Source organism: Aedes albopictus, chromosome 2 (genome assembly GCF_035046485.1).
Source record: "Aedes albopictus strain Foshan chromosome 2, AalbF5, whole genome shotgun sequence".
NCBI classification, from domain to species: Eukaryota; Metazoa; Arthropoda; class Insecta; order Diptera; family Culicidae; genus Aedes; species Aedes albopictus.
In genome coordinates, this window is record NC_085137.1 from 487,793,126 (window position 1) to 487,817,575 (window position 24,450).

The window sequence follows — 24,450 nt, forward strand, 5'->3', positions numbered from 1 at the left end:
ATGAGGAGTTCTTGAATCCTTGAATAAATTATTGGAGGAATTTCTTAAAAATCTTCGAAAAAATCTTGCTGAAGTAATTATAAAAATACATGAAGAAATCCTTGCATGAAAGAATGCCCGAAAGATTTGTTGTAAAAAAAAAAATTATGAAATACTTGGGGACATCAGTTTAACCCTTCAGGACGCGCGTCGTTGTAAAAAGTACAACAATGCCAAAAAAAACCTCGCTCGTCGTATACAGCGCAAGCACAGTGTATTTTTAGACTCGAACAGGCGCGCGTCCTGAAAGTTTAAGTAAGAATGAATGAAATCAATTGAGGAAATTCTAAGAGAATACTTTATAAAATTTTGAACGAATCTTTGGAGAAATCGTAAGAGCATGTATTGGATGAACTACTAAAGACATCTTTAGAAAAATTCCCGAGGAAAGTTTGGGAGGGATTTCTAAAGGCCTCTTTGCAGGAATTTCATTAAAATTTTGAATTAAACCTTGGAAGAATTCCTAAAGCGAGTCCTGGAAAAGTCCCAAAAGTAATCCTCGGTAGAATTATTGGAGAAATTGTTAAATAAATTAAACAAGGAAAGCTTTATCCGATTGATGAAACCCTTGCAGTAGTTTCTAACAAGATCCTTAAAGGAATTCTGAAAGAATTTTTTTGATAATTTTCGAAAGTTTTGTTTTGGAGAAATATTTAAGAAATTTTTGGAAAAATTCCCGTAGGATTTCTAAAAGCGATTCCTGAAGAATTCCCTATGGATATCCTCTATGAAATCTTAATCTTGCATTAATCACTTAAAAGATGTTTCTGGGCATTCTTAAAGAATTCCTGAAGAAAGTAGCAAAACAGTCTTAGGAGGAATCCTTGGAGTAATATGAGATTTTTTTTATTGATAAGATAGGGCATCTGTTCCTTTACTATTTAGGGGCGATTTCTTCACCCTGGCTGAAGCGTTAAGCCTGGTTTAACAATATGGGTAAGCCGGGCTTATCGGTTAAGCCTAGGTGAAGAAATCGGCCCTTAAGCATATACGCTCCAATTTTCATCCGTCTCAAATCAAAGGAATGAAGCGCTTTTTGTCTTGTTTCTTTTTTTGTATTTTTGTTAGAAGTGAGCACGAATGATAACAAAAATTACGTAATCATCGGTTCCGTAATCGCTTTGTTTTCAAATAGAATTCATTTGCGATTGTAGGATTATTAAGGGCATGTTGACCGGACCCTACCAGGAATTCTCAGAGATTTTTTAAACGATTTTTGGATTTCGACTATTTTTTGGACGGAGATTCCGATTATGAAATAATCGGGATACCCCTACAGAACCCGATTCTGATTTTATTTTTTCGGAAGATTATGTGGTTCCAAAAAATCTTTGGAGAATTTTTTGTAGCATTTTTTTCTGGAATCTTCAAGATGCATCTTAAGAGATATTATTGATAGAAACCCTGTGGACTTCCTGAACAAAAGTTTCGAGAAATACTTGATGAAGCCTTTGCAAGAATCTTTTGAAGTACTTTGAAGTATTTTTGAAAACATCTTCGGAGACAACACTGTAAGAACTCCTGAAGGAGTGCTTATAGAAATACTGAATGACATCCTTGCATTAACGGCTTGAAAGATTCTTGAAGACAAGTTGTTCTTCAAGAAAGATTTTTTTTAAAGAAAACGGTAAAGCAATTTTGAAGGAATTCCTTAAAGATTACTTGGTACAATTCCCAAATAATTTGTTAAAAAAAAAATCGACATAATTCTCAGAAAAAATCTTACGTTCATTGATGGATTTCATTGTTTTTTTTTTCATCGTTTTGTACAAAATACAACAGTGCGATCAGTAATTTTCATGGGGGCCCACGAATTTTGTTCCGCACCGGGCCCCCAAATTCCTAGCTACGCCACTGCCTCCATGTCTGCGCTTCCCGCACCATTCAGGTGTTCGTCGAAGTGCTGCTTCCACTTTTCGATTCCCTCACGCCCGTCCGTCAAGTTGCTCCCGTCCTTCTCTCAACAAATTTCAGCTCGCAGCACGAAGCCTTTGCGGGATGCGTTCAGCTTCTCCCGAGCAGAGGAAAAAAGCTCAATAATATCATATTTTGATATGGAGAACAAAAAGTGATATTTGTTTGAGATAAGAGGTAAAAGTACTGAAAATAATATCTCAATTTTATTCTTGGAACATCATCATCATCATAGCACATTGAGCTCTTAGTAAGATCTAGCCAATACCAGTGAGCTATTTGATTGATCTTCAAATATCTTATTTTGCTATTGGTTAGAATGTCGTTTGACTGAACGCCACTTGGCCGAATGCCATCTGGCCGAAAGGGACATTTGGCCGAATGCCGTTTGGCCGAATCATGATCAAAATAATTCAGAGAAAGCTTCTGACATTCTAACTGCCAAACTGATAATCAGAAGTATTCCCTTCTTTCAATCATAGGCTATTCTTTCTAGTTGAATATTAAATGGATTAGTTAGCGTTAAAACTGCCGATATTTTATCAGCAATTTTTCCTTCTTTGAATATACTGTTCTTTTAAGATATTCTGAGACGGGAAACAATGCAATGGTCACTTAAGTTCATCATTAATTTTTCGGCCAAATGACGTTCGGCCAAATGACCCGGAACCCAGCAGTACCATTTGTTCGCACTCCGTTTCTTCCAGGCAGCGCTTTTTCTCCTGGAAGAGGCAGATCTGCTGTTTTAACGTTCTTTTATATTGTTCCATGTTCTGCTACGTCTCATGCTGCAGCATGACTGCCCTCACTCTTCTCTTCCAAAAACCCACCCAAGTGTATATGCATTCACATATATATTCTTTCTAGATCCTCCAGAAATTTCTTTAATGATTTTTCCAGAGATTTATCGTGGAATTTGTTCAGAGTTTCGTTCATGAATACCTCCAGGAATTTCTCCAGGAATTCTTCCTGGATTTTTTCCAGGGTGCCTCCAGGACTTCTTCCAGAGATTCTTCTAGAAATTCTTCCAAGGATTTCACCAGAAATTCATCCAGAAATGCCTCCAGGGTTTCCTCCAAGATTTCTTCCAGTCATTCCTCCAGGAGTTTTCCAAAAAAGCACTGAAACATTTCTCCAAAAAATCCTCAAACGATTCCTCCAGAAATTCCTCCATGTATTTTTTCAGCAATTCCTCCAGAAATTTCTTCAAGAATTCCTCTAGGGTTGCCTTCAGGAATTTCTCCACGAATTTCTCAAAGATATCCTCCGGGAATCCCTCCAGGGAATTCCATAAATTTCTCCAGAAAATCCTCAAGGAATTGCTCCCGGGATTCCTCCAGGATTCCTCTGGAATTCCTAAAGCAATTTCTCCGTGGATTCCTCCAGGAATTCCTTTAGGAATATCTCAAGCAATTTCCTCAGGAACATTTCTAGGTATTCATCCATGAAATTCTTCAAGAATTTGTTCAGAAATTCCTCAAAGTATTCCTTCAGGCATCGCACCAGAGATCCTTCCACCAGACATTCCTCCAGGAATTCTTCCAGTAAGGCTTCAAAGATTCCTCCAGAAATACTTCCATGAAATCATCCAGAAATTCTTCAAGCAATTCCTCCAGGTATACTTTCAGGAATTCCTATAGGGATTTCTCCAGGGATTCCTCCATGAATTTCTCCAGAAGTTCCTTCAACAATTCCTCCAGGAGTTCCCTCAAGAATTACTCTAGAAATTCCTCCAGGGATTCTTCAAAAAACTCCCCCAAGGAATTCCTTCAGAAAGGCTTCTGTGACGGCGAACAGCTCTAATATTCAAATAGCTACGCGCCTGTTTTTTGCACCGGACGGGCTGAGCTGACAAAGGTGCTTGACAAAGAAGGACAATGTAGGTCACAAATCAATAACAAAGTTGGCAAGTGGTTGGATGAAAATCTGCAAACCTTAAGAAACCTAAATATTCATATTTCTCCAAGTAATATTATTTGAATTGGACACCGGTTTGGTGAAACTGTTTGTTATTCCCAAGAACTCAATCGTGAGTTTCTCACATGTGCAGAAATAGTTAGTTACTTAATCTAGCTGTACAAAAATACAGCAAAATATTAATTTTCTTTCACAATTGAACAAATAGTTTAAAACCTAACCTAGAAGCTACCAGCTAAGAGAGGGATTTAGATGGTGTAAAGAACTGAAGATTTGTAAGTTAACCAATATTCATGCCTTAATTGTAAACCTAATGGAAAATATATTTCAGTTAAAGTTGCCCTGAACCTACAGCGTTTGTGGTTCCGCTTCTAGAGAACTCAGTGAGAACAGCTTCCAAGGATTCCTTGAGAAACGCTTCCACGGATTCCTACTGGAATTTCTTCTCGGATTTCTGCAAGAATTGCTCCAAGGGTATCACCAGGAATTTGCCAGAGCTTCCTTCAGGCAACCTTGCTATTTTGTGAAAACACAAGCGAGTAGCCTTCAGCCATTGTCAACAGCGAGCGAAAATTTTCTATCCACCACAGCACCGCCCGTATTAACAGCACACGATTGGGTTCGACACCGTTCAGTGCTGTCAGCTATTATCCTTCGCCGTTGATCGGACGCCTTGCAGTCAAGCCGTCCTTTTCATCGCTGAAAATGCTCATCACGAGACATAGCTGGCTTGGTATGTGTGCTGTGCACGTTTGTGTCGGTATATTATATAAAGAATTATTAAAGGAATCCCAGCAGGACATCCTTAAAGATTCCCTGAAGGAAATCCTGGAGGAATTTTTGTAGGAACTCCATGAGAGATCTTTCAAGAGAATCCTAGATATATCCTGTTTATAGTCCTAAAGAAATTCGTAAAGGGTCTCATGTAAGAATTTCTAAGGAATATCTTAAGAAATCCCCGAAGTAACTCCTGGAGGCATCCCTGAGATCTCCGAGAAAAATCGCCGAAAACACTACTGGAGGAGGCCGCAAATGAACTTCTGGAGGAATCCCTGAAAGGACTCCTGGACTAATTTTTGAAAGAACTTCAGAAGGAATCCTTATCTATAAAGGATCGTTTATGGAATTCCTGAGGGAACTTCTAGAGCCACACTGTATAAAACTTCTGGAGGCATCCCTAAATCCTCCTGGAGCTACTGAGATTCATGAAGGAACTTCTGGAGCAATGCCCGCTAGAACTACTATACTGCAGGAATCCTTGAAGGAACTTCTGGATTAATTTCTAGCGAAACCTCTGTAGGAGTTTCAAGAGGAATTACAGAAAGAATTCCAAGAGAAATTAATGAAGTAATCCTTGAAAAGGATACCTGTTGAAATTACTGAACGAACTCCGGCGGTAATCTTTGAATAAATTCCAAAGATGGATCCCAGAAGGAACTCCTACAGCAACCCTTAAACCCTGAAGAAACTCCCAGAGAAATCCCTGACGGAATGCCAGGAGAAATCCCTGATTGGAATTCTAGATGAATGCTGAAAGGAATTCATGAGGAATCTCTAAAGGAGCTCCTTTTAGACTATTTGATGAAAGACTTCTTACAAAAATCCCTGAAGATACTTCAGAATGAATCCCAATAAGCCAAAATTGAAGTAAATCGATTAAACTCACGCTAGGTAAAAGACCCACCTTATTCAACCCAAATTTTAGTAAAGCTACATTTATCCAAAATTGGCTTACTGGGCTCAAGGATCCCCTTTTGGATAGACGCATCTCTGTTCATTTTCGACAACATCGGTGGGGGAGGGAGGGAAAGCAACCTAATTTTGGGTAACTAATTTATTCGATATACAGGTCAGACTCGAGTATCCGGAATCAGATTCTGAAGCTTCCCAAACATATACCTGGTAAACGAAATGATGTACAAAATTGATTTTTTTTTACTGGCTTCTTTTAAAAGTTAGCATGACAAAATGTCAGCTCCATGCAACATTTCGTTCTCCTCATATATGTTTTCGAAGTTTCAGAACCCAACTCCGGATAATCGAGTAAAATCGACCCAAAATTAGGTAGTTAGAATTTTTAGCGGAACCTGAACCTATATGATATATGAAAAACTTGCTGGTAGAATGGGACACGTTCGGTGTAGTACTAGATTTGAAGTAATGAGCTGAATTTTTGTATGGTGAGAAGGTCAATACTCCGTTTCTGCAATGAAATGGTGCAAAAAGCGTGGGTATTATGATTCCTTGCCTAATTTAATGCTGTTTGAGCAAAACTTTGGATAACTATGTTGTTTATGTTGCAAGAAATGGAGAAAACAACAACACTGTTGGCCAAAGTTTTTCTCAAACAGCATCAAATTAGGCAAGAAATCAGAATACCCACGCTTTTTGCACCATTTCATTGCAGAAACGGAGAATCAACCTTCTCATCATACTAAAATTCAGCACTTTACCACAAATCTAGTACTTCAGCGATCTGTCGTATTATCTACAAGAAAGTAACGGAAAAATCTCCAATAATTAAGGTAAATATCACCGATTATCTTCAGAAAATGTCACTTGATATTCATGATGATGCAAGATAGTCGATGACATTGACATTAAATATTAAAGTGAGAGCGGGTTTCCGTGACTTTCTTGTAGAATTAGTCTAGCAGTACAAGTTCTCCATAAACCATATTTTGAGATTCAGCTTCTGAAATGAGCTGTAGGTGATTGAATCTAGATATGTCGAAATGACATTTGTAGCACTAACCGCAACATTTGCGTGACATTCTTTTCTAGAATTATATAAGTTGTAAAAAATATACCTGGTTGGACAACCTGGTCAATCATATATGGCCCAATTGACCTTGATTGAGGCACTACACGTGTCGATCCGTTTCAGTTCAATCACTCCAATCCCATTCCTTTCAGACGACAGTACAAGTGGTACAAAACAACATCCTGAAATATTGTTTGTCCGTATGATACGGAACGCAACAATCTCCACGCGATCATAATCAAAACAACCAATCGCTATAAAACCATCAACAAAAAAATGTTCCACTGACGGCTGCTGCTCCACTCCACTAAACCCAAACTCATGACTTTTAATCACTATCCTCGTTGACCACTCACTTTAGCACCGCGCCGATCGAACATCGGTTGAACGAGCAAGCGTCGCGAATGATCGCGACGACGCGAGTTTGTCCGATCGGATCACCATCGCGTCGACCTCAACCTCCAAGTCGCGGCACAGCATGCATGCATAGCTCACTTGGGTAGCCTTTTAGTACACTCGCAACCGCACTCCGATTCGATTCGATTTTACATTATCACCCGTCGTCGTCGTCGTCTTCGTCTTCGCCGTCACAGGTCGTCACCATCTATCCTAGCAACAGCGACCTTTTCTCAACGTCTATTGTTCTATCTGTGTGTTGTTCAGTGCTTCGAATATAACCGTCTTTCCAAGAAGTGTGTGAAAACGTGCCCTCGTCCCTCACAATGAACCAATCCAGCCGGTTCGAAATTTCCGACGACGCGGATGAGCTCAACCAGGAGATCGACGACACCAACTTCCCGCGGAGCAACTCGATCTCCAACGGGAACGGGCTGCTGCCGGAGTTGAACGGTCATGGCAATAATAACGTGAGCGCTTCCACGGCAACGTCCGGTGTGAGCGCTTCGGTTGGTACAACTTCGTTTTCTCGGCGACGATCGAGCAGCGTCCGGAAGGAGGAATCTACCGAGGATCCGGACTACTCGGTGGCAAGCATTGGATCGGGAGTGAATCGGGCCAATCCGGTCCCGCTGAGGACTTCGAGCTTTTCAGGTGAGGTATTCGACGGCGGGACGGTTCCGAGTACACCGCGCACCATACTGACACCAGGTATTTTCTTGGGGGCTTTCTGTTGGGAGTTATGTGTTGTTCGTAGATCGCTTTGATTATTAGAGCTTTACGTACCAAGCATGATGACGCACTAGAAGACATTCGTTATCACCCAAGAAGGGATACCGATGGACGAAAATTGAGTCGCTTTCACTATATCACCTCCATGTTTTGTTTCCAATAAATCCGATTTCATATAGGATGTGTGTCATAAAGAAAAAACACGCGCTCCGATGGATGATTATCAGCAATGTTTTGTTTGTTTCATGCTTGGTGGCTTCTTGTTTCACGTTTTCATCCATCGGTCGTAGACTTGATCACTGCTGAGTGTTGATTCAACTGTCTGACGATTTGTAGCATGTAAAAGGTTATCGAATCAATTATTTGGTTAATGGTTGAGTACACTTCGGAACCAGTGGCTTACCGAAGAAGAATAATAAGTAGGGTCTGCTATTTGATGCAGCCACCAACTCTACGCTCACCGGAATACAGTCATTTACCGATTTTGGCAACACCTTCTTCTTCTTCTTATTGTATCGTCCCAACTGGGACATTGCTTGCTTATCAGCTCAGTGTTTTATGAGTACTTCCATAGTTATTAACCTGTTTGACCCCAGGTAAAAAATAAAAGTTCAAAAAATCGCCAAAAGCCCATTTCTCAACAGAATTTATCCAAATTTTGAACACAAACTCGCACAACACTATAGTTTTGGAAATATACGAGATCAACATATTATTGGACTTCTGAACGGAGTAAGGCCGGTGGGTCACTGGGTCAAGTCGTGTAAAAATAAGGCCAAGTACGATTTGCACCCCCATAAATTTCTTCTTAACCCTTCAGCGCGCGCGCCGTTGTAAAAAGTACAACACTACCAAAAAATCTCGCTCGTCATATACAGCGCGAGCGCGGTGCAGTTCCAGCTGCTTGATGGCGCGCGTCCTGGAAGGTTAACGAAGTTTTTCAATGGTATTTTGCACATTCCGTTGCCTAATGATAGTTGATGTTGCTACAGGTTCGAATTTGAGATTTTCCGATAGGTTTCTCTTGAGTTCTTGAGATATTCGACATTTCTGAACCATATAAGTCTTCATTTGCGTTTGCTGTTTTCAAATGCAACTAAACACGAGTTATTATTCCCTTATTGACCCCATAGCACCGACGAACCGACGTGACAGCTAGAACAAATAAATTCAAATTTGTTGTCCCCGACGCCATGATGAAAAATAGCCGAACACTACCGCCTCCTCGATAACGGTTCGCGTTGTTTTGATAGCTTGACTCCAAACCCCTGTGTATTTATATAGGAAAAGGCTCGCGTCTGCGCTGATTTGACAGAAGCATTCGCTCGCTTCGCTGGTCGACCGTTAAATTTAGGGGGGACAGTTTTGAAACACCACTGTCACGTCGGTTCGTCGGTGCCCATAGGACATCGGAAGCATCTTTAAAACATGTGTTGCTCTTGTAGTACAATTAATATTTCCTGAATATCTCGATGTGTTGTCCGAATCCGTCCTTACAAAACATGAACACTCGAAATAATCACCAAGGATTATTTTCAATTATTTTTTATCATAGGAAAATTTGATGACCTAAGCGAAATCATGTCTTGACTTCAGAAAACCGTAGATGGACAACAAGATTTTTTTGCACGCAGAAAACAACGGTTGGCTCCATAAGCCAATATTTCATGGAACTGGAGTTAGTGAATTCCTCGACTACATTCCTGAGTATTTAGGATATCTTCATTGAAGTTTGGCCTTGAGTTGTTGATGAAATGTAATCACATGTTTTACCTGTGTGAAACCTCTTTGGACTACCTAAACTCATAATCCATCATGTGTCAATGAGCAAGTCTCTCAAAACTACTTCTAGTGAAATTTGATAAACTAAGCGAATTCATGACTTGACTACAGAGAACCGTAGATTGACTACAATTAGACCTATTTGCATGCGGAAAACAATAATTGTCTCCAGAAACGAATACTACATCGAACAGGAGTAGGAGAAGTCAAGGCATGAGCGAATGAGTTTATCAAATTTCCCTAGAAATAGTTTTGAGAGACCTACTCATTGACACATGATAGAATATGAGTTTATGTAGTGCACAGAGGTTACACATAGGTAAAACATGTGATTGCCCGAGCAGAAGGGAATAACAACAGCATAATAGAATGTGTTATTTTGGAAAAATAACTGAGTAACGTAAAGAGTTATTTTCATGTTATTTACATAACCTATCCTGTTATAAACTTGTCTGTCATAAGCGGCAAAATAACAAAAAATATAACAAAAAAATGTTCCTGGAAGACCTGTTTAATAACATCTTTTGTTAGTTCCAATAACAACTTAATAACAGCGAATTTTAAAAATATTTCAATAACAAATTTTGATATGAATAAGTTATTGATAACAATCTGAAAACAAAATTTGCTTTTTTTTCTATTGCGGATAGGAACTTCTCCAAAGTCCCATATAAATTCAATGGGATACGCAACAATAGGATCTATTGTTAAATGTTTCATTCATAATTGGGACGCAATTGTTGTCGCAAGCGATTTATTATCGAATACAGATAGAAACATCAGTAGGTCAGCTCCAGAGGCACGTTGATCCATAATGTTTCATAAAATGGCTAACAGTTTATTACACTCTGTATATTCGTATTCATACCTAAATGAAACTGAGACGAAAAAAAAAACAGGTATACTTTTCAAAGTGCTTATAAAAAAAAGGCTGATAAGTTGGCTTTGTCACAGTTAAAACGTAATATCAGAAAGAAGAGGAACTGATTACAAAATAATATTTTCTCTTACAATTCCTCACGGAATGATGTGAACAACGAAAATCTCGAATGGCGTAGTTCTGATTGCAAAGCTAGTTATGTAATATTAATTATCAAATATTTTTACAGTCTCAATGACACAATAATAACTGAACTTGTGCTACAACAAAACATGTTATTGAAATGTAATTTAAAGAAAATATACCAAGAGCACGATCATAACAAAATAAGATTGCCCAACAGAACATGTTATGGAACGGTGATGACTTAATAAGTTAATAATAACAAACCGAGATATCAAAACATGTTTTGTGATTCCGTTGTTATTATTTTGATATTTTCCTCTGCTCGGGTGCAGTTTAACTACAGCTCAATGAACTCAAGGCCTGACTTCAGCCAGGCCATCCCGGGTACTCAGGAATCTAGCCGAAGCTTTTACTTACTCCTGTTTGATGTAGTATTGGTTTCTGGAGACCATCATTGTTTTCCGCATGCAAATATGTAGGTCTAATTGGAGTCCATCTACAGTTCTCTGTAGTCAAGGCATGACTTCGCTTAGTTTATCAAATTTCCCTAGGAATAGTTGTAAGAGATCTTTTCCCTGACACATGATGGAATGTGAGTTTATGTAGTCAATAGAGATTCTACACTGGCAAAACATGTGATTATAGTTCATCAACAGCTCATAAAACTCAAGGCCTGACTTCAATCAAGATGTCCTGTGTATTCAGGAATCTAGTTGAGGAATTTACTTACTCCTGTTCGATATAGTATTGGTTTCTGGAGCTAACCATTGTTTTCCGCGTGCAAAAAACACTCATTGTTGTCTGTCTATGGTTATCTGAAGTCGAGGCATGACTTCGCTAAGGTCATCAAATTTTACTAGGAATAGTTCTGCGAGACTTTTTTTGACACATGATAGAATATGATTGTATGTAGTGCACCGAGGTTCCACACAAGTAAAACATGTGATTACAGCTTATCTAAATTTATTCAAGGCTTGACTTCAGCCAGGCCATCCCAGGTACTCAGGAATCTAGTCGAGGAATTCACTTACTCCAGTTCGATGTAGTATTGGTTTCTGGAGCTAACCATTGCTTTCCGCGTGCATAATACTCTCATTGTTATCCATCTATGGTTCTCTGTAGTCAAGGCATGACTTCGCTTAGGTCATCAAATTTTCCTAGGAATAGTTATGAGAGACCTTTTCCCTGACACATGATGGAATGTGAGTTTATGTAGTCAATAGAGATTCTACAAGGCAAAACATGTGATTACAGTTCATCAACAGCTCATAGAACAGCTTATGACTTCAATCAAGATGTCCTGTGTATTCAGGAATCTAGTCGAGGAATTTACTTACTCCTGTTCGATATAGTATTGGTTTCTGGAGCTAACCATTGTTTTCCGCGTACAAAAAACACTCATCGTTGTCTGTCTATGGTTATCTGAAGTCGAGGCATGACTTCGCTTAGGTCATCAAATTTTACTAGGAATAGTTCTTCGAGACCTTTTTTGACACATGATAGAATATGAGTTTATGTGGTGCACAGAGGTCCCACATAGATAAAACATGTGATTACAGTTTAGCTACAGCTCAATGAACTCAAGGCCTGACTTCTGCCATGCCATCCCGGTGCTCAGGAATGTAGTCTAGGCTTTTACTTGCTCTTGTTCGATGTAGTATTGGTTTCTGGAGCTAACCGTTGTTTTCCGCATGCAAATAGGTCTAATTGTAGCCCATCTACGGTTCTCTGTAGTCAAGGCATGACTTCAATCAGATCGTCCAAAATTTCTACTGCTCGTTGATATAACAAACATTATACAGATGTTCATGTATTGGTGCAAATAAAAGCGATAAAAAATAATTGAAAATAAACCTTGATGATTATTTCGAGTGTTCATGTTTTGTAAGGACGGTTTCGGACAACCCATCCAGATATTCAGGAAATATTATTAGTACTACAAGAGCAACACATGTTCTAAACATGTCTTCGCTGAACTATGGGGTCAATAAGGGATTAATATCTCGTGTTTAATTTCATTTGAAAACAGCAAACGCAAATGAAGACTTGGATGGTTCAGAAATGTTGAATATCTCAAGAACTCGAGAGAAACCTATCGAAAAATCTCAAATTCGAACCTGTAGCAACATCAACTATCATAAGGCAACGGAATGTGCAAAATACTATTAAAAAACTTCGTTAAGAAGAAAGCTATGGGGGTGCAAATCGTACTTGGCCTTATTTTTGCACGACTTGACCCAGTGACCCACCGACCTTACTCCGTCCAGAAGCCCAATAAAATGTTGATCCCGTATATTTCTAAAACTATAGTGTTGTGCGAGTTTGTGTTTAAAATTTGGTTAAATTCTGTTGAGAAATGGGCTTTTGGCGATTTTTTGAACTTTTATTTTTTACCTGGGGTCAAACGGGTTAACTGAAAGCTTACTCTGCCAATCAGGCCCGTGCACAGAAAAGGCGACAAGGGAGGGGTTTTTGCTAATTTTGGTAATTAGCGGAGAGGCGCCTAATGTATAGAACTTCGACCAAGGGAGGGGTTTAACCCCCAAAACCCCTCCCTCGTGCACGGGCTTGCTGCCAATGACCTTTTTGCATATGGAAGGCACGATCATATTCTATGTGCAATAAAGTTAAGGAAATTTCCTTTACGAAAAGTTCTTGGATCTACCAGGAATCGCAACCGTCACCTCCAGCATGGTCATGGTGGATACCCACGTATTTAAGGCTGCAGCAATAGAGGCCCTGTTTTTGTCAAAAAAAAAAAATACCGATAAATCGTATCCGATTAAGGACAAACGTCTTGAAATCCCGCTTCAACAATGCATCAGCACTTCAGACGCACATATCTCGAGAAGCAAGCTTTAAACAACAGTGAATTTTGTTATTCTGTTCTTGCTCACTTGTAATAAGTTTAAAATAAAAAGCTTGAGTGCGCCAATTTTGTTTACGAAGAGATTTGAACTCTCGAAATCGTGAGGAGGTGCCAAAGTCTGCCATTATGGCGGCCAAAACAAAATTCATTGAATTTGTCATGTTTTTTTTACCGAATTTCGCAAACTCTATTTTGGCAACATAAATAGATAAGAAACTGTATTTCAGATGTCTTTAGTTAGACAAATTTAGTTTATTTTTTATATGTGACACGCCCCCTAATAACAATTCCAGATATGTATTCATGTTTGTCTCAGAAATACCGATGGCGACAGTGTTTTCAGAGAAGTGTCTTGTAAGAGATTTTACTTACATCTGGTTAAGCGATATTTAATTTATTTATTCTAAATTTTGTTGGCAATCAGGTTGGCAATCCTTCAGGAAACTCTTTGAGAATTTTATTTTGATTTATTTGATTGCTTCGTCAATTGCTTCGATAGTTCTCTTCGCAAATTGTTCGTTCTTATTTTTGCATTTGTTTTTCAATACATATTTCCTTAGAATATTTGTTCTGCAATCATAATGGAAATTCATTATAAAATTCCTTTGAGAGTTCATTTGATAAATACTTTTAAAATTTCTTCCTGCAATTTCTTATTGACTTATTTCTGCAGTTCCGTTGGCCAATTGATTGTGATATTATCTAGCAATTCCTTTGGTAATGTCTTCTTCAATTTCAATAGAAATCACACAGGAAATTCCTTTTGAAATAATCGGGAAAATTCTTCATGTTTTTCTAGGAAACTTCTTTTGGAATGCTTTCGGAAGTGCCTTCGCCAACTTATTCGGTATTCTTTTTGGATATTTCTTCTGCAACGGAATTTACTTCAGAATTCCCTTCTATAATTTTAGTAGCAATTCCTTTGGAAAGTCCTTCGGTTATTCTTTAAGGGTGCCTTCAGCTATTTCAACAATCAAACGTATTCGGAAATTGATTTTTGAAATATTTCGGCAAATTTTTTGAGAACTTCTTTGGCAAACACCTTGATTTTTGGAAATTCTTTGGGTTATTCCATTGAGATTTTTTCCGGCCATATCATTGTATTTTTTTTATTCGTAAGAGAGTATCTAATTGAATTTCCAAAGAAATAACTAACAAAATTCTTTAAGGGTTTTCCCAAGGAGTTTCCAGAGGAATACTGAAGAATTTTTCAAAAATTAAATGTTGCAAGGAGCCATCGAAAGAATTACAAAAGTGATTGTCAGCTTAATTTACAAAGGGATTGCAGGTGAAACTTCCAAATTGATGAAGAAAATCCCGTAAAAGTTGCCTGATAAATTTTCACATCGTCTTCAGCCAGAGACCACAGACTGAATATAACTTACACTAGACAACGGATAACATGTAAGACTTTAAGACTTCCAGTGGTCCAATGAAGAATTTTCCGTTTGACGAAATTTTTCTTCCATCTGAAATGGGAATCGAATCCTCAATCCGTGACTGAGAACTTTCCAAAACAGTGCAGAAAGGTTTTCAAAGAATTTGCCGAAGAAATTCCGCCAAAAGAAAATTCGAAACGTTTTCACAGGGCAACTTTTAGAAAATTCGCCAAATCGATTTGCAAAGGAAATGTCCAATTAAATGTCCATTCGAGTTTAGTAAGAATTGGCAAAAATGTTTCCAGAAAAATGATGAAAAAATTTCCAAAGTAATAATCATAGGATTTTCCAAACGAATTGTAAAAAAAAAAACGAAAAGAAATTTTAGACGGAATTCCCAGAGAAATTTCCGTAGTAGCAATTTCTAAAGAAATTTAGAATAATTGTTTGCCATTGAATTTTTTAAAGATATTTCTAACGAAGTTCCTAAAAAAAATTTCTGACAAGTTTCGCCGAATAAATTGCGAGTTCAATTGTCGACACAATAGCTAATACAGTTTCCAAAAGAATTGCCAAAGAAATTCCCGAAGGGACTTTCAGAGTAATGATGATGAACCTGGGCTTGTTAGCGAAATACCTGAAACTAAATAGAAAATCGGGTCAAGTACTAGCCTGGGGCACGGTTTATATGGGAAAATATAAAAAGTGCAAAAACTTCAGCTCCTGTATACTTTGAAAGCTCCATTTTGGTCCCATATCAACTGTGCAAAACTCGGATTAAACAACTGCCATCTTGAACTTGGATCCGCCATCTTGGATTTTAGACCTCCATCTTGGATATTCTGGTCGCCATCTTTGGAATCTAGACTCCTTCTCTTTACCAAATATACCCATATTGTATGGTTCTAGGGTCTATAACACCATTAAACAGTCGTCATCTGGGATTTAAGGCCACAATGTTAAAAAGACAATAAAAAGACTACACCGTTTTCAGCCAGAGGCTGCGCAGACTGAACATTACTAACACGAGTCAACGGACAACACACATAACACCCACAGTGGCCCAATGGAGAATATTCCGTTTGATGAAAAGTTTTCCCCGACTGGAGCGGGAATCGAACCTGCACTCCGAGGCTTACGAAACGCCTAGACGACTGACGCCGCTAACCGCACGGCCATGAAACCCACGTTGGATTGTGGGCCACCATCTTGAAAATTTGGTTCGCCATTTTTGGACTCCGAACATCTTTCCTATGCAAAATATACCCATAAAAAGCCGCCATCTTGAATTTGGAGCAGCCAATCAAGTTTAGTAAGAATTGTCAAAGATGTTTCCAGAAAAATGATGAAAAAATTTACAAAGTAATAATCATACGATTTTTCAAACGAATTGTAAAAATCAAAAAGAAATTTCAGACGGAATTCCCAGAGAATTTTTCGTAGTAGCAATTTCTAAAGAAATTTGGAATATTTTTTTGCCATAGAATTCTTTTAAGATATTTCTAACGAAGTTCCTAAAAAAAATTCTGACAAGTTTCGCCGAATAAATTGCGAGTTCAATTGTCGACACAAAAGCTAATACAGTTTGCAAAAGAATTGCCAAATAAATTCCCGAAGGGACTTTCAGAGTAATGATGATGCACCTGGGTCATTTTTGGGCGCCGGACATCCTTCCATACCAAATATATCGATATTGCATGGTTGTAGAGTAGGCTGCGGCTTATTTTTCAAAAGTTGGTGAAACCTGGAATTCGTAAGCTCTTTTGGATTCACATGACACAAAAAAAAACCTCTGAGTTTAAGCCAAAAATATTGAGATTTAGAGGTCGCGCTATCGCTTCAAAGTCGAATTTTCGAGTAATAAAAAGGTGTTTTCACTTCAAGTGCCATAACTTTCTCAATTTTCAACCGATTTTCAATCTTTTTTATGAATTTCTCACAAATTAAATTTCGAATAAACTCGTAGAACATTTTTTTTTCCAAAGTCACGGAAAATATGAGTTTTTGAAGATTTAATTCATTTTTTTTCTTTTTTTTTCAAAAAAAAATTACTTTAGAGTCCTATAACTTTTTAACCGTTTGACCAATTTTAAATTTTTTAGCTTGCTTTTGTAGATATTTTCGTTGCCTATCTTTGTCCTAAACAAACTTTTCATCAAAGTAGTCATTTTTATGATACTTTTCACCAAAAACTGCCAAAATATGCCTTAAAACTTGATTTTTTCATGCAAAATTGGAGTTTTTGACGATTTTTCGCAATTTTTTTACTCCAAACCAGATACTTAGCCTCATATTTAGGGATATGGAACACATTGAAGGATTTTTTTTTTTCAAATTTTTTTCTCTCATTTCGAACATGAAAATATTTTTTGATTCAGAACATTCCAAAAACTGAAGTTAAAGGATTCCATATGATCATTGAGGATATTCTTTTCACTTTGAGCCCGAGACTAAGCATGAAAACTATTAAAATTTAGCCAAAAGTCTGATTTTTCCAATAAAATACGTGTTTCTGAACGGTTTTTGGTATTTATCTATTTTGAAACGTTTAAACTCAGAGGTTTCTCTTTTTGTGTCATTTGAATCCAAAAGAGCTTACGAATTCCAGGTTTCAACAACTTTTGAAAAATAAGCCGCAGCCTATTGTAGAGTCTACAACACCATTAAACAGCCGCCATCTTGAATTTCGAGCCGCCAGCTTGAATATTAGGCTGCAATCTTTAATCACCGCAATTTGATGTGTGGGGCTTGGTTAAGTTTTATATATGGCCAGTTATACCGGTACTGGTCCGGATCAGTGAAATGGTCATAACTCCGGAACGCCTTGACCGATATGGACCATTTGTAATAGTAAACAATGCGGTAAAATTCCAGTTTGATTCAAGCTATAATCCGAAATGGGAAATGGGCCAATGGGAAGAGCCTTAAAAGTGAGTGCACTTATTTTGCGCACAGACATGCATACATACACACATACAGACATCATCTCAAATCATCGAACTGAGTCACGACTTAATCCTCCGAGCCTGTTTTTGAAAAATCATCACGAAAGCTCTTAGCCTTCTGAGTAACTTTGCCAAAGACAGTATCTCTTTAAGTGGTCCAGAACATTGCCTTCATAATAACAAAGTTCAGAATTTGTAATCATTTTTAAACGTAAGAACCAACAAAAAATATAATTTCGCTTTACATCATCACTATCCTGTTCACCTCGATAGTTATACACAAAGGTTTCGCCTTCTATGCTATTGTTTCTCCTAAATGTCATTCGAATTATTCCCCTTATCACTTTCAGACGTGCCGTGAAACAACTGTGACTACACAGATCGAAAAAAGAGTGTAAATTTCTGTGCCATATGATGCACATAATTGGAGCGTGGGATATCACGGAAGTTTACATGACATATCATGTAAATCTCATGAAATGTCATGTAAACTTCCATTATATGTCATGTAATCCAGCATGACTCAAAGTATTTACATGACATATAACACAAATTTACATGAAATATCATGTAAACCGTCATAGCATGAAGTTTACATGACTAAAATGAAGTTTACATGACGTGTAAACCTCATTATTTTTATCTGTGCACATATAAGTGTACAAGCAGTGCTGCCAGAGGCAACAACGAGATATAAGACGTTCAAACTGAACTGGAAGCTCATAAGAACACTAGCGCCACGCAGTGAATGATTCGCGAACTAAATTGTTTTCTATGTGAAAGATCTTAGTCTTCTGAGCAAGTTTGCCGAAGAAAGTATCCTTCTAAGTGGTCTAGAACGCGAGATATACGACGTTCAGACTGAACTGGAAGCTCCCAAGGACACTAGCGCCACCAGTGAGTAATTCTCGAACTAAATTGTTCTATGTGGAATCTCTTTGTCGTCTGAGTAACTTTGTCGAAGACAGTATGCTTCTAAATCAGAACGTGAGATATTCCACAACTACTGGCAAAATGTTGTGCTATCCCACATGTCCGAATTGGTGTCGTAGGACACAGCTGTGCAGCAGATTCCCGATGGCCAATGTTTCCGGAACCACTGTTTCAACATATCAACATACTTGACGAAATTATCTATCAAATAAGACATTGGTCATTTGATTTGGTGAAAAAATCATCATCTGGGTCTGTTGGATCTCGCTCCAACGTCGTCGGCCGGCGTCATCGTAGGCTCTTCTACCGCACAACGCAGTGTGCAGAAACAGCCCATTCAACAGCCAACTCATTGTCACCGCGGCAGCCTGATATTGCGTCGGGCTCCATGCATACAGCAAAGGGGCTGTCCATAAACCACGTGGTCATGTGGGGGGGGGGGGGGGGGGGGGGTTTCGGCCAATGACCATTTTGTATGGACGAAAAAATTTTTTTGTATGGACTAATGACCACGCGGGGGGGGGGGGGGGGGGGGTTGAGAAGTCTCAAAAAAATGACCACGTGGTTTATGGACAGCCCCAAAGCAGCGCACAGCTACTATTCATTCTTTGTATTTTGTACCTATCTCTGTAACGTTTGTATGTTCCATCCGTACTAGCAGTCGCCTATAAAAGACGACTGCACAATCTGTACCTATAGTGTGTATCGTCATATCACCACTGAGCAGGAGCACTGCCTCTCAGTGGTGGGAATAAAATAATAGTCAAATCCAGTACGCGTATCATTTCTTCTCCGCCGCCCGGGGCAATTAAAATTACACAACGTGGGGCTAGACATCCTGGCCGAAACAGGGTCACAATGACCCCAATGCATTAATCGTAACCTTTTTTGTGGCGCCATTTTGGTTTCACCTTAAGCAAAAATATTTTTTTAAATGCTTCGGTTCTGCAAAATATTATAAGTCAAGAAGTTTCATTACGATAAGTTAATTAACAAGTGAGATATTAACTTTCACTTTTCAAGGGCCCATATAGCCGAGGCGGTAAACGCACGGGTATTCAGCATGACCATGCTGAGGGTGACGGGTTCAATTCCCGGTCGGTCCAGGATCTTTTCGTAAAGGAAATTTCCTTGACTTCCTTGGGCATAGAGTATCTTCGTGCCTGCCACACGATATACACATGCAAAATGGTCATTGGCAGAGGAAGCTCTCAGTTAATAACTGTGGAAGTGCTCATAGAACACTAAGCTGAGAAGCAGGCTTTGTCCCGGTGAGGACGTTCGCCAAGAAGAAGAAGAAGAAGACGATAAGTTAATTAACAAAAGAGATGTTAACTTTCACGTCCCAACCCCCGACAATTCATTTTCAAAATGCTGGCATTTTGTCAATTCTCATCCGATTTTTTTTAAGTCGCCCTCAATCGATCATAAATTGGTGCTAGTTTTATATACTCAAGTGGCCATTCGATATCCGGAACCATTTCGGGGATATTCCGGATTGTGCTGGGGTCAGGGTGGTTGCCAAAATGACAAAAAGTGATTATTTCATGTTTTATTGTGTATGATCCATCGATTTTCAGCGAAATTTTTGTTGCGAACAGTGAAACACAACTGCGATAACCAGATTTGAAAAAGTTAACCCATCCGGATAACCGTGACAGGTTCCGCGGGGCCTCATTGGTTTTCAACCTAAAAATGCTGTGCGACATATCAATCTTCATTTTTTTTTATTTACGACACTTTACACCAAGGGGTGCATCGGTGTCGGTAATCCCATTTAAATTACACTCTTTACATTTCACGGTATTTTTTACATTAATCAATTATTTATTTTTTCTCGATCTGGTGTTGTAAATTCTCCATTCTGAATCGGGGCTGCAGGTACGCTTTGATTCGTTTTCGGCTCTTTCTCCATCTGTTTCTTTTGACAACCGCCGCTTCCCGTGTTCGAGCTCGTTATGATGATCATCGTCGTTGTCGTCGGTGTTATTGTTTTTCTCATGTACGCTGTCCGATTCCGATTCATGATTTCGAATGACTGAGTCAGGAACAATAGACTGAAGTCTGTATCAACGAATATGGCCACCCCGGAACGTCTAGCACAGGTTCAACGGGGGTGTCATCGGGGACATTTCTGGTTTGCAAGTAAAACATACCGTGCGACGTATCAATCTTCATGATTTCGAGAGAATATTGCAGAAAATAATGACTGATGTATGGTTCAACTGCTGTGGCCGCTCCGGAACACCTGGAACAAGTTCCGCAGAGGCCTCTCAAACACAATACCACACGAAATAATTACTTTTAAACACCTCCTGACCCCAGTACAATCCGGAATATCTCCGGAATGCTTCCGGATATTACATGGCCACTTAAGTAAAATAAACTTGCACCAATTTATGATCGATTAAGTGCGACTTCAAAAAAATCGGATGAGAATTGACGAAATGCCAGCATTTTGAAAATGGGTGTCGGGGGTCGGGTACGTGAAGGTTAAAGCTTCAAGTCCCGTCTTTCATCTGCATTCCGCCGTAGATGGTGCGCAGCACCTTCCGCTCAAAAACTCCGTATTTCGTCTTCGACACGTCAATGACTAATCCAATTCGCCTGGCTTCATTTTTTAGTCGAATGTACGTTTCCGACATCTTCTCAAATTTGCATTCTCAGGATGGCATAAGCAGCAAATAAGCTCTGAATTCAAGGAAGTTTTTGCACTCATAATGATACTTGCCACAACTGGCCGTACCCAAAAAACAACCCAGACTCATTTACAAAGTCATCAAGCTAATTGGATTATTCGCACTGCGTTGAGCGATGTTCCCCCTATCGAACAGAAGCACACACTCGTCGTGGTGCCACACGCGCGCGTGGGAGTGTAATGGTGGGCACTGACTGATTAAGCACAATTTTATGCTCCAAGCCGCCGCCGCTCGTGGGATTAAATATTCATTTACCGGTCAACCGGAGCTGGAGCGTTCCCTCGACCGGCCAGAGGGAGGATAAAAGTGGTCAAATTGCCCGGTTGACAGGGTAACATGTTGACCTACTCGTGCATCGCAACGAAGCGCAGATTTGTGGTCATTTGGTATAATTCGTTGTGGCGGCATGGACGGACACCTGACCACCACTAGTATGGTACAGGTGCGAGGCTGCTGCCGATTACCTACATACTTGATTGTTATGCATGAATATTTTGTTGTTAGTTAGTCAGCCAGTCAGTGGCGACCGGCGGCGAGCAACATGCAAGTCATTTCCCCTTCAGGGGACAATGCGCGATTGTTGTTGAATGCCGTTTTGGACAGGATCCGCCAACAACGCAATTCACAGTGGGGCTTGCTGATGGCCAAAATGGTATATCGTACACCACAGTTTCTTCTGGATCTCGTAGTAGGCATGACTTCCACTGATGATGTGCCTTAGAATAGCGCGACTGACATTCCTGTTGTCATCAGTTAGTATCCGAGTTGGACGAACTAGTCACTACCTCGAAGGTATCCCCGTCTATCGTACTATTACTTCCTCGATTAATCCTGTCGTTTTCGGTTCCGCCTACCAGCATGTTCCTTATTTTTGACACGTACAGCACCAATTCGACTTTTGCTGTTTCGCGATTCTGGTGGGTGTCAAACTCTGGCACCGTTCTGAATGTTCTTGAGATAATGTCATGTCATCCACAAATCACACAAATTGACTGGATTTGAGCCCGGCTGTTGAGCTCGGTTCATAGCTTTACAGCTTCTACAGCGATGTTAAAGAGTAGGAATGAGAGTCGCCTTGTCGCAGTTTCACGGACATTCCATCGTTACTTTGATTAGTCTGGTTAGCTTAATAGGAAGCTAAATTTTCAAAGAACTTTCCGAAAATTTCTTAAAAAATTATCAGAAATTCTTCTGGGAAATTTTCTAAAATTTTTCAGAAATTTCTGCATCATTTTCTTCAGTGGAGTGATGGAATTACAAAAATTCAGAAATTCACCTTGATTTTTTAAGTTCTCCAAAGATTTCTTTAGAAAATTCTCCAGACATAGCTTGGGACCCCTCCTTCCGGGGTTTGGTTTGTAAAAATCTTCAAAATTCCTTCTACAGTTCACCCAGGAACTACACCGTTAATTCCCTTACGGATACTTTCAAAAAATCTTACGAGGATTCATTCGCAGATTTTCTTCAGGGATCCTTCCAATAATTTCACAAGGGATTTAATGAACTATCAAAGAAAAAAGCTTTCTGAGATTCCTTCCAGAAATTCTTTAGAGTGATTTTCAGAAAACCTTCCGAAAATTTATCCAGGAATTCTTCAAGGTATTCTTTCGAAAACAACCTTTACCAAGAATTCCTCCAGAAATTTTTCTGAGGAATTCTCAGAACATTCTTCTTAATTTTTTCCTCCCCGGTTTTGTTTTTCGTAAATTTCCCCAACGTTTACTCCAGAAATTATCCCCGGAATTCCTCAACGGGTTCTTTGAAAAGTCATTTAAGAGATTTTCTTCAAATATTGGTATATTAATTGCTTCCGAAATTATACTCGGGGATTCTGTGACCTAATTCGTTCTGATTTTTCAACATAATTCTTTGATTTTCTTTTTTCGAAAGAATTGTGTCAGAAAATCTGGCGTGGATTGCTCCAGCTATTTCTTTATTAATTTCTTCACTAAATTTTTCAGGAATTATTTTGGAAATTTATACACAAATTACTTCAGATGCTCTTCTAGTCATTTGTTCAGGAATTTTTAAAAGGTTTCCATCAGAAATTCTTTCTGGAGCTTTCCAGAAAATCTTTCAATTTTTCTTGAAAGATTTCTCCAGGGTTTCCTTCAAAAATTTTTTTCAAGCATATCTGCTGAAATTTTCTCAGGAATTCCTTAAACGTTTGTTTAAAAAAATCCTTCAAAGATTAGTTTTATTTTTTATTCAAGGATTGCTTTAAAATTTCATTTTGAGTTCTCTTCAAAATTTTCATAAGAGATCAGAAATTTTTTTGAAAATATTCTCTTAGAAAATTCTTCAAGAATTACTTGAGGAATTCAACATAAAATTTCGGTAGAAATTGCACTGGGTATTTCATCAAAAATTTATCCAGAGCTTTCTTCGGATGTTTCTTTGGGAGATTTCATAAGAAAACCGACCATGGGTTTCTTTGCAAATTCCTCCATGGGCTCTTCTAGAAAGTGATAAAGAGATTTCTTCAGAAATTCCGACAGGAAAACTCTCAGAAAGTTTTCCAGGGTTTTTTTTTTTCCAAAATATAGTTAAACCTCCAGAAATTTCTCAAAGTATTCCATCAGATCGGATTGTTTTTATCTGAGATGCATTAGAAATTTTCTCTAGGGATTTCGTCAGAAATTCCTGTAGGGGTTTCATCTAGAGATTCTTTTTATTCCTTCAGGAATAAATTTTTTCAGATATCCAAGATTTGTTTTAGAGTTCCTTTAGATTGTTTTACAAAGGTTCGAATAACGATTTCTTCAGAGTTTTTTTTCAGGCTTTAACTCGGAAATTCTTTCAGAAATTTCAGGAGTTGATTCCGTACGATTCCTCTAACGATTCTCCAAAGAATTCCTTCAGAGATTTCTTCGGAAGTTGGAATAGGAATTATTTCAGAAATACTTTCAGAAATTCTTTCAGGAATTCACAACAATTCCTTTTAAAATACCTCCAGGAATTCTTTCGTATTCAAGAACTTCTTAAGTATTCCAAGAAATACTTAAGGAATGTCAGCAGGGATTTGAAAAGTCCTCCAGATATGCTGACAAAAATTCTTTCAAAAGATTATTTAGA

At 38.7% G+C, this 24,450-nt stretch overlaps 1 protein-coding gene across 3 annotated transcripts in view; it reads left to right on the forward strand.

Annotated features, from left to right (window-relative positions):
- Positions 1 to 24,450, forward strand: part of LOC115263514 (GTP cyclohydrolase 1) — a 77,220-nt gene that overhangs the window by 27,329 nt on the left and 25,441 nt on the right. Inside the window, exon 2 of one of the 3 annotated variants that reach the window (XM_062854186.1) lies at positions 7,228 to 7,741. The exons of 1 other annotated variant lie outside the window; for it this stretch is intronic. In XM_062854186.1, the coding sequence (XP_062710170.1) occupies positions 7,357 to 7,741 (385 nt within the window). In that variant the 5' untranslated portion in view covers positions 7,228 to 7,356. The remainder of the gene's footprint in view (positions 1 to 7,227; positions 7,742 to 24,450) is intronic. One more of the 3 variants, XM_062854187.1, reaches the window with a different exon arrangement.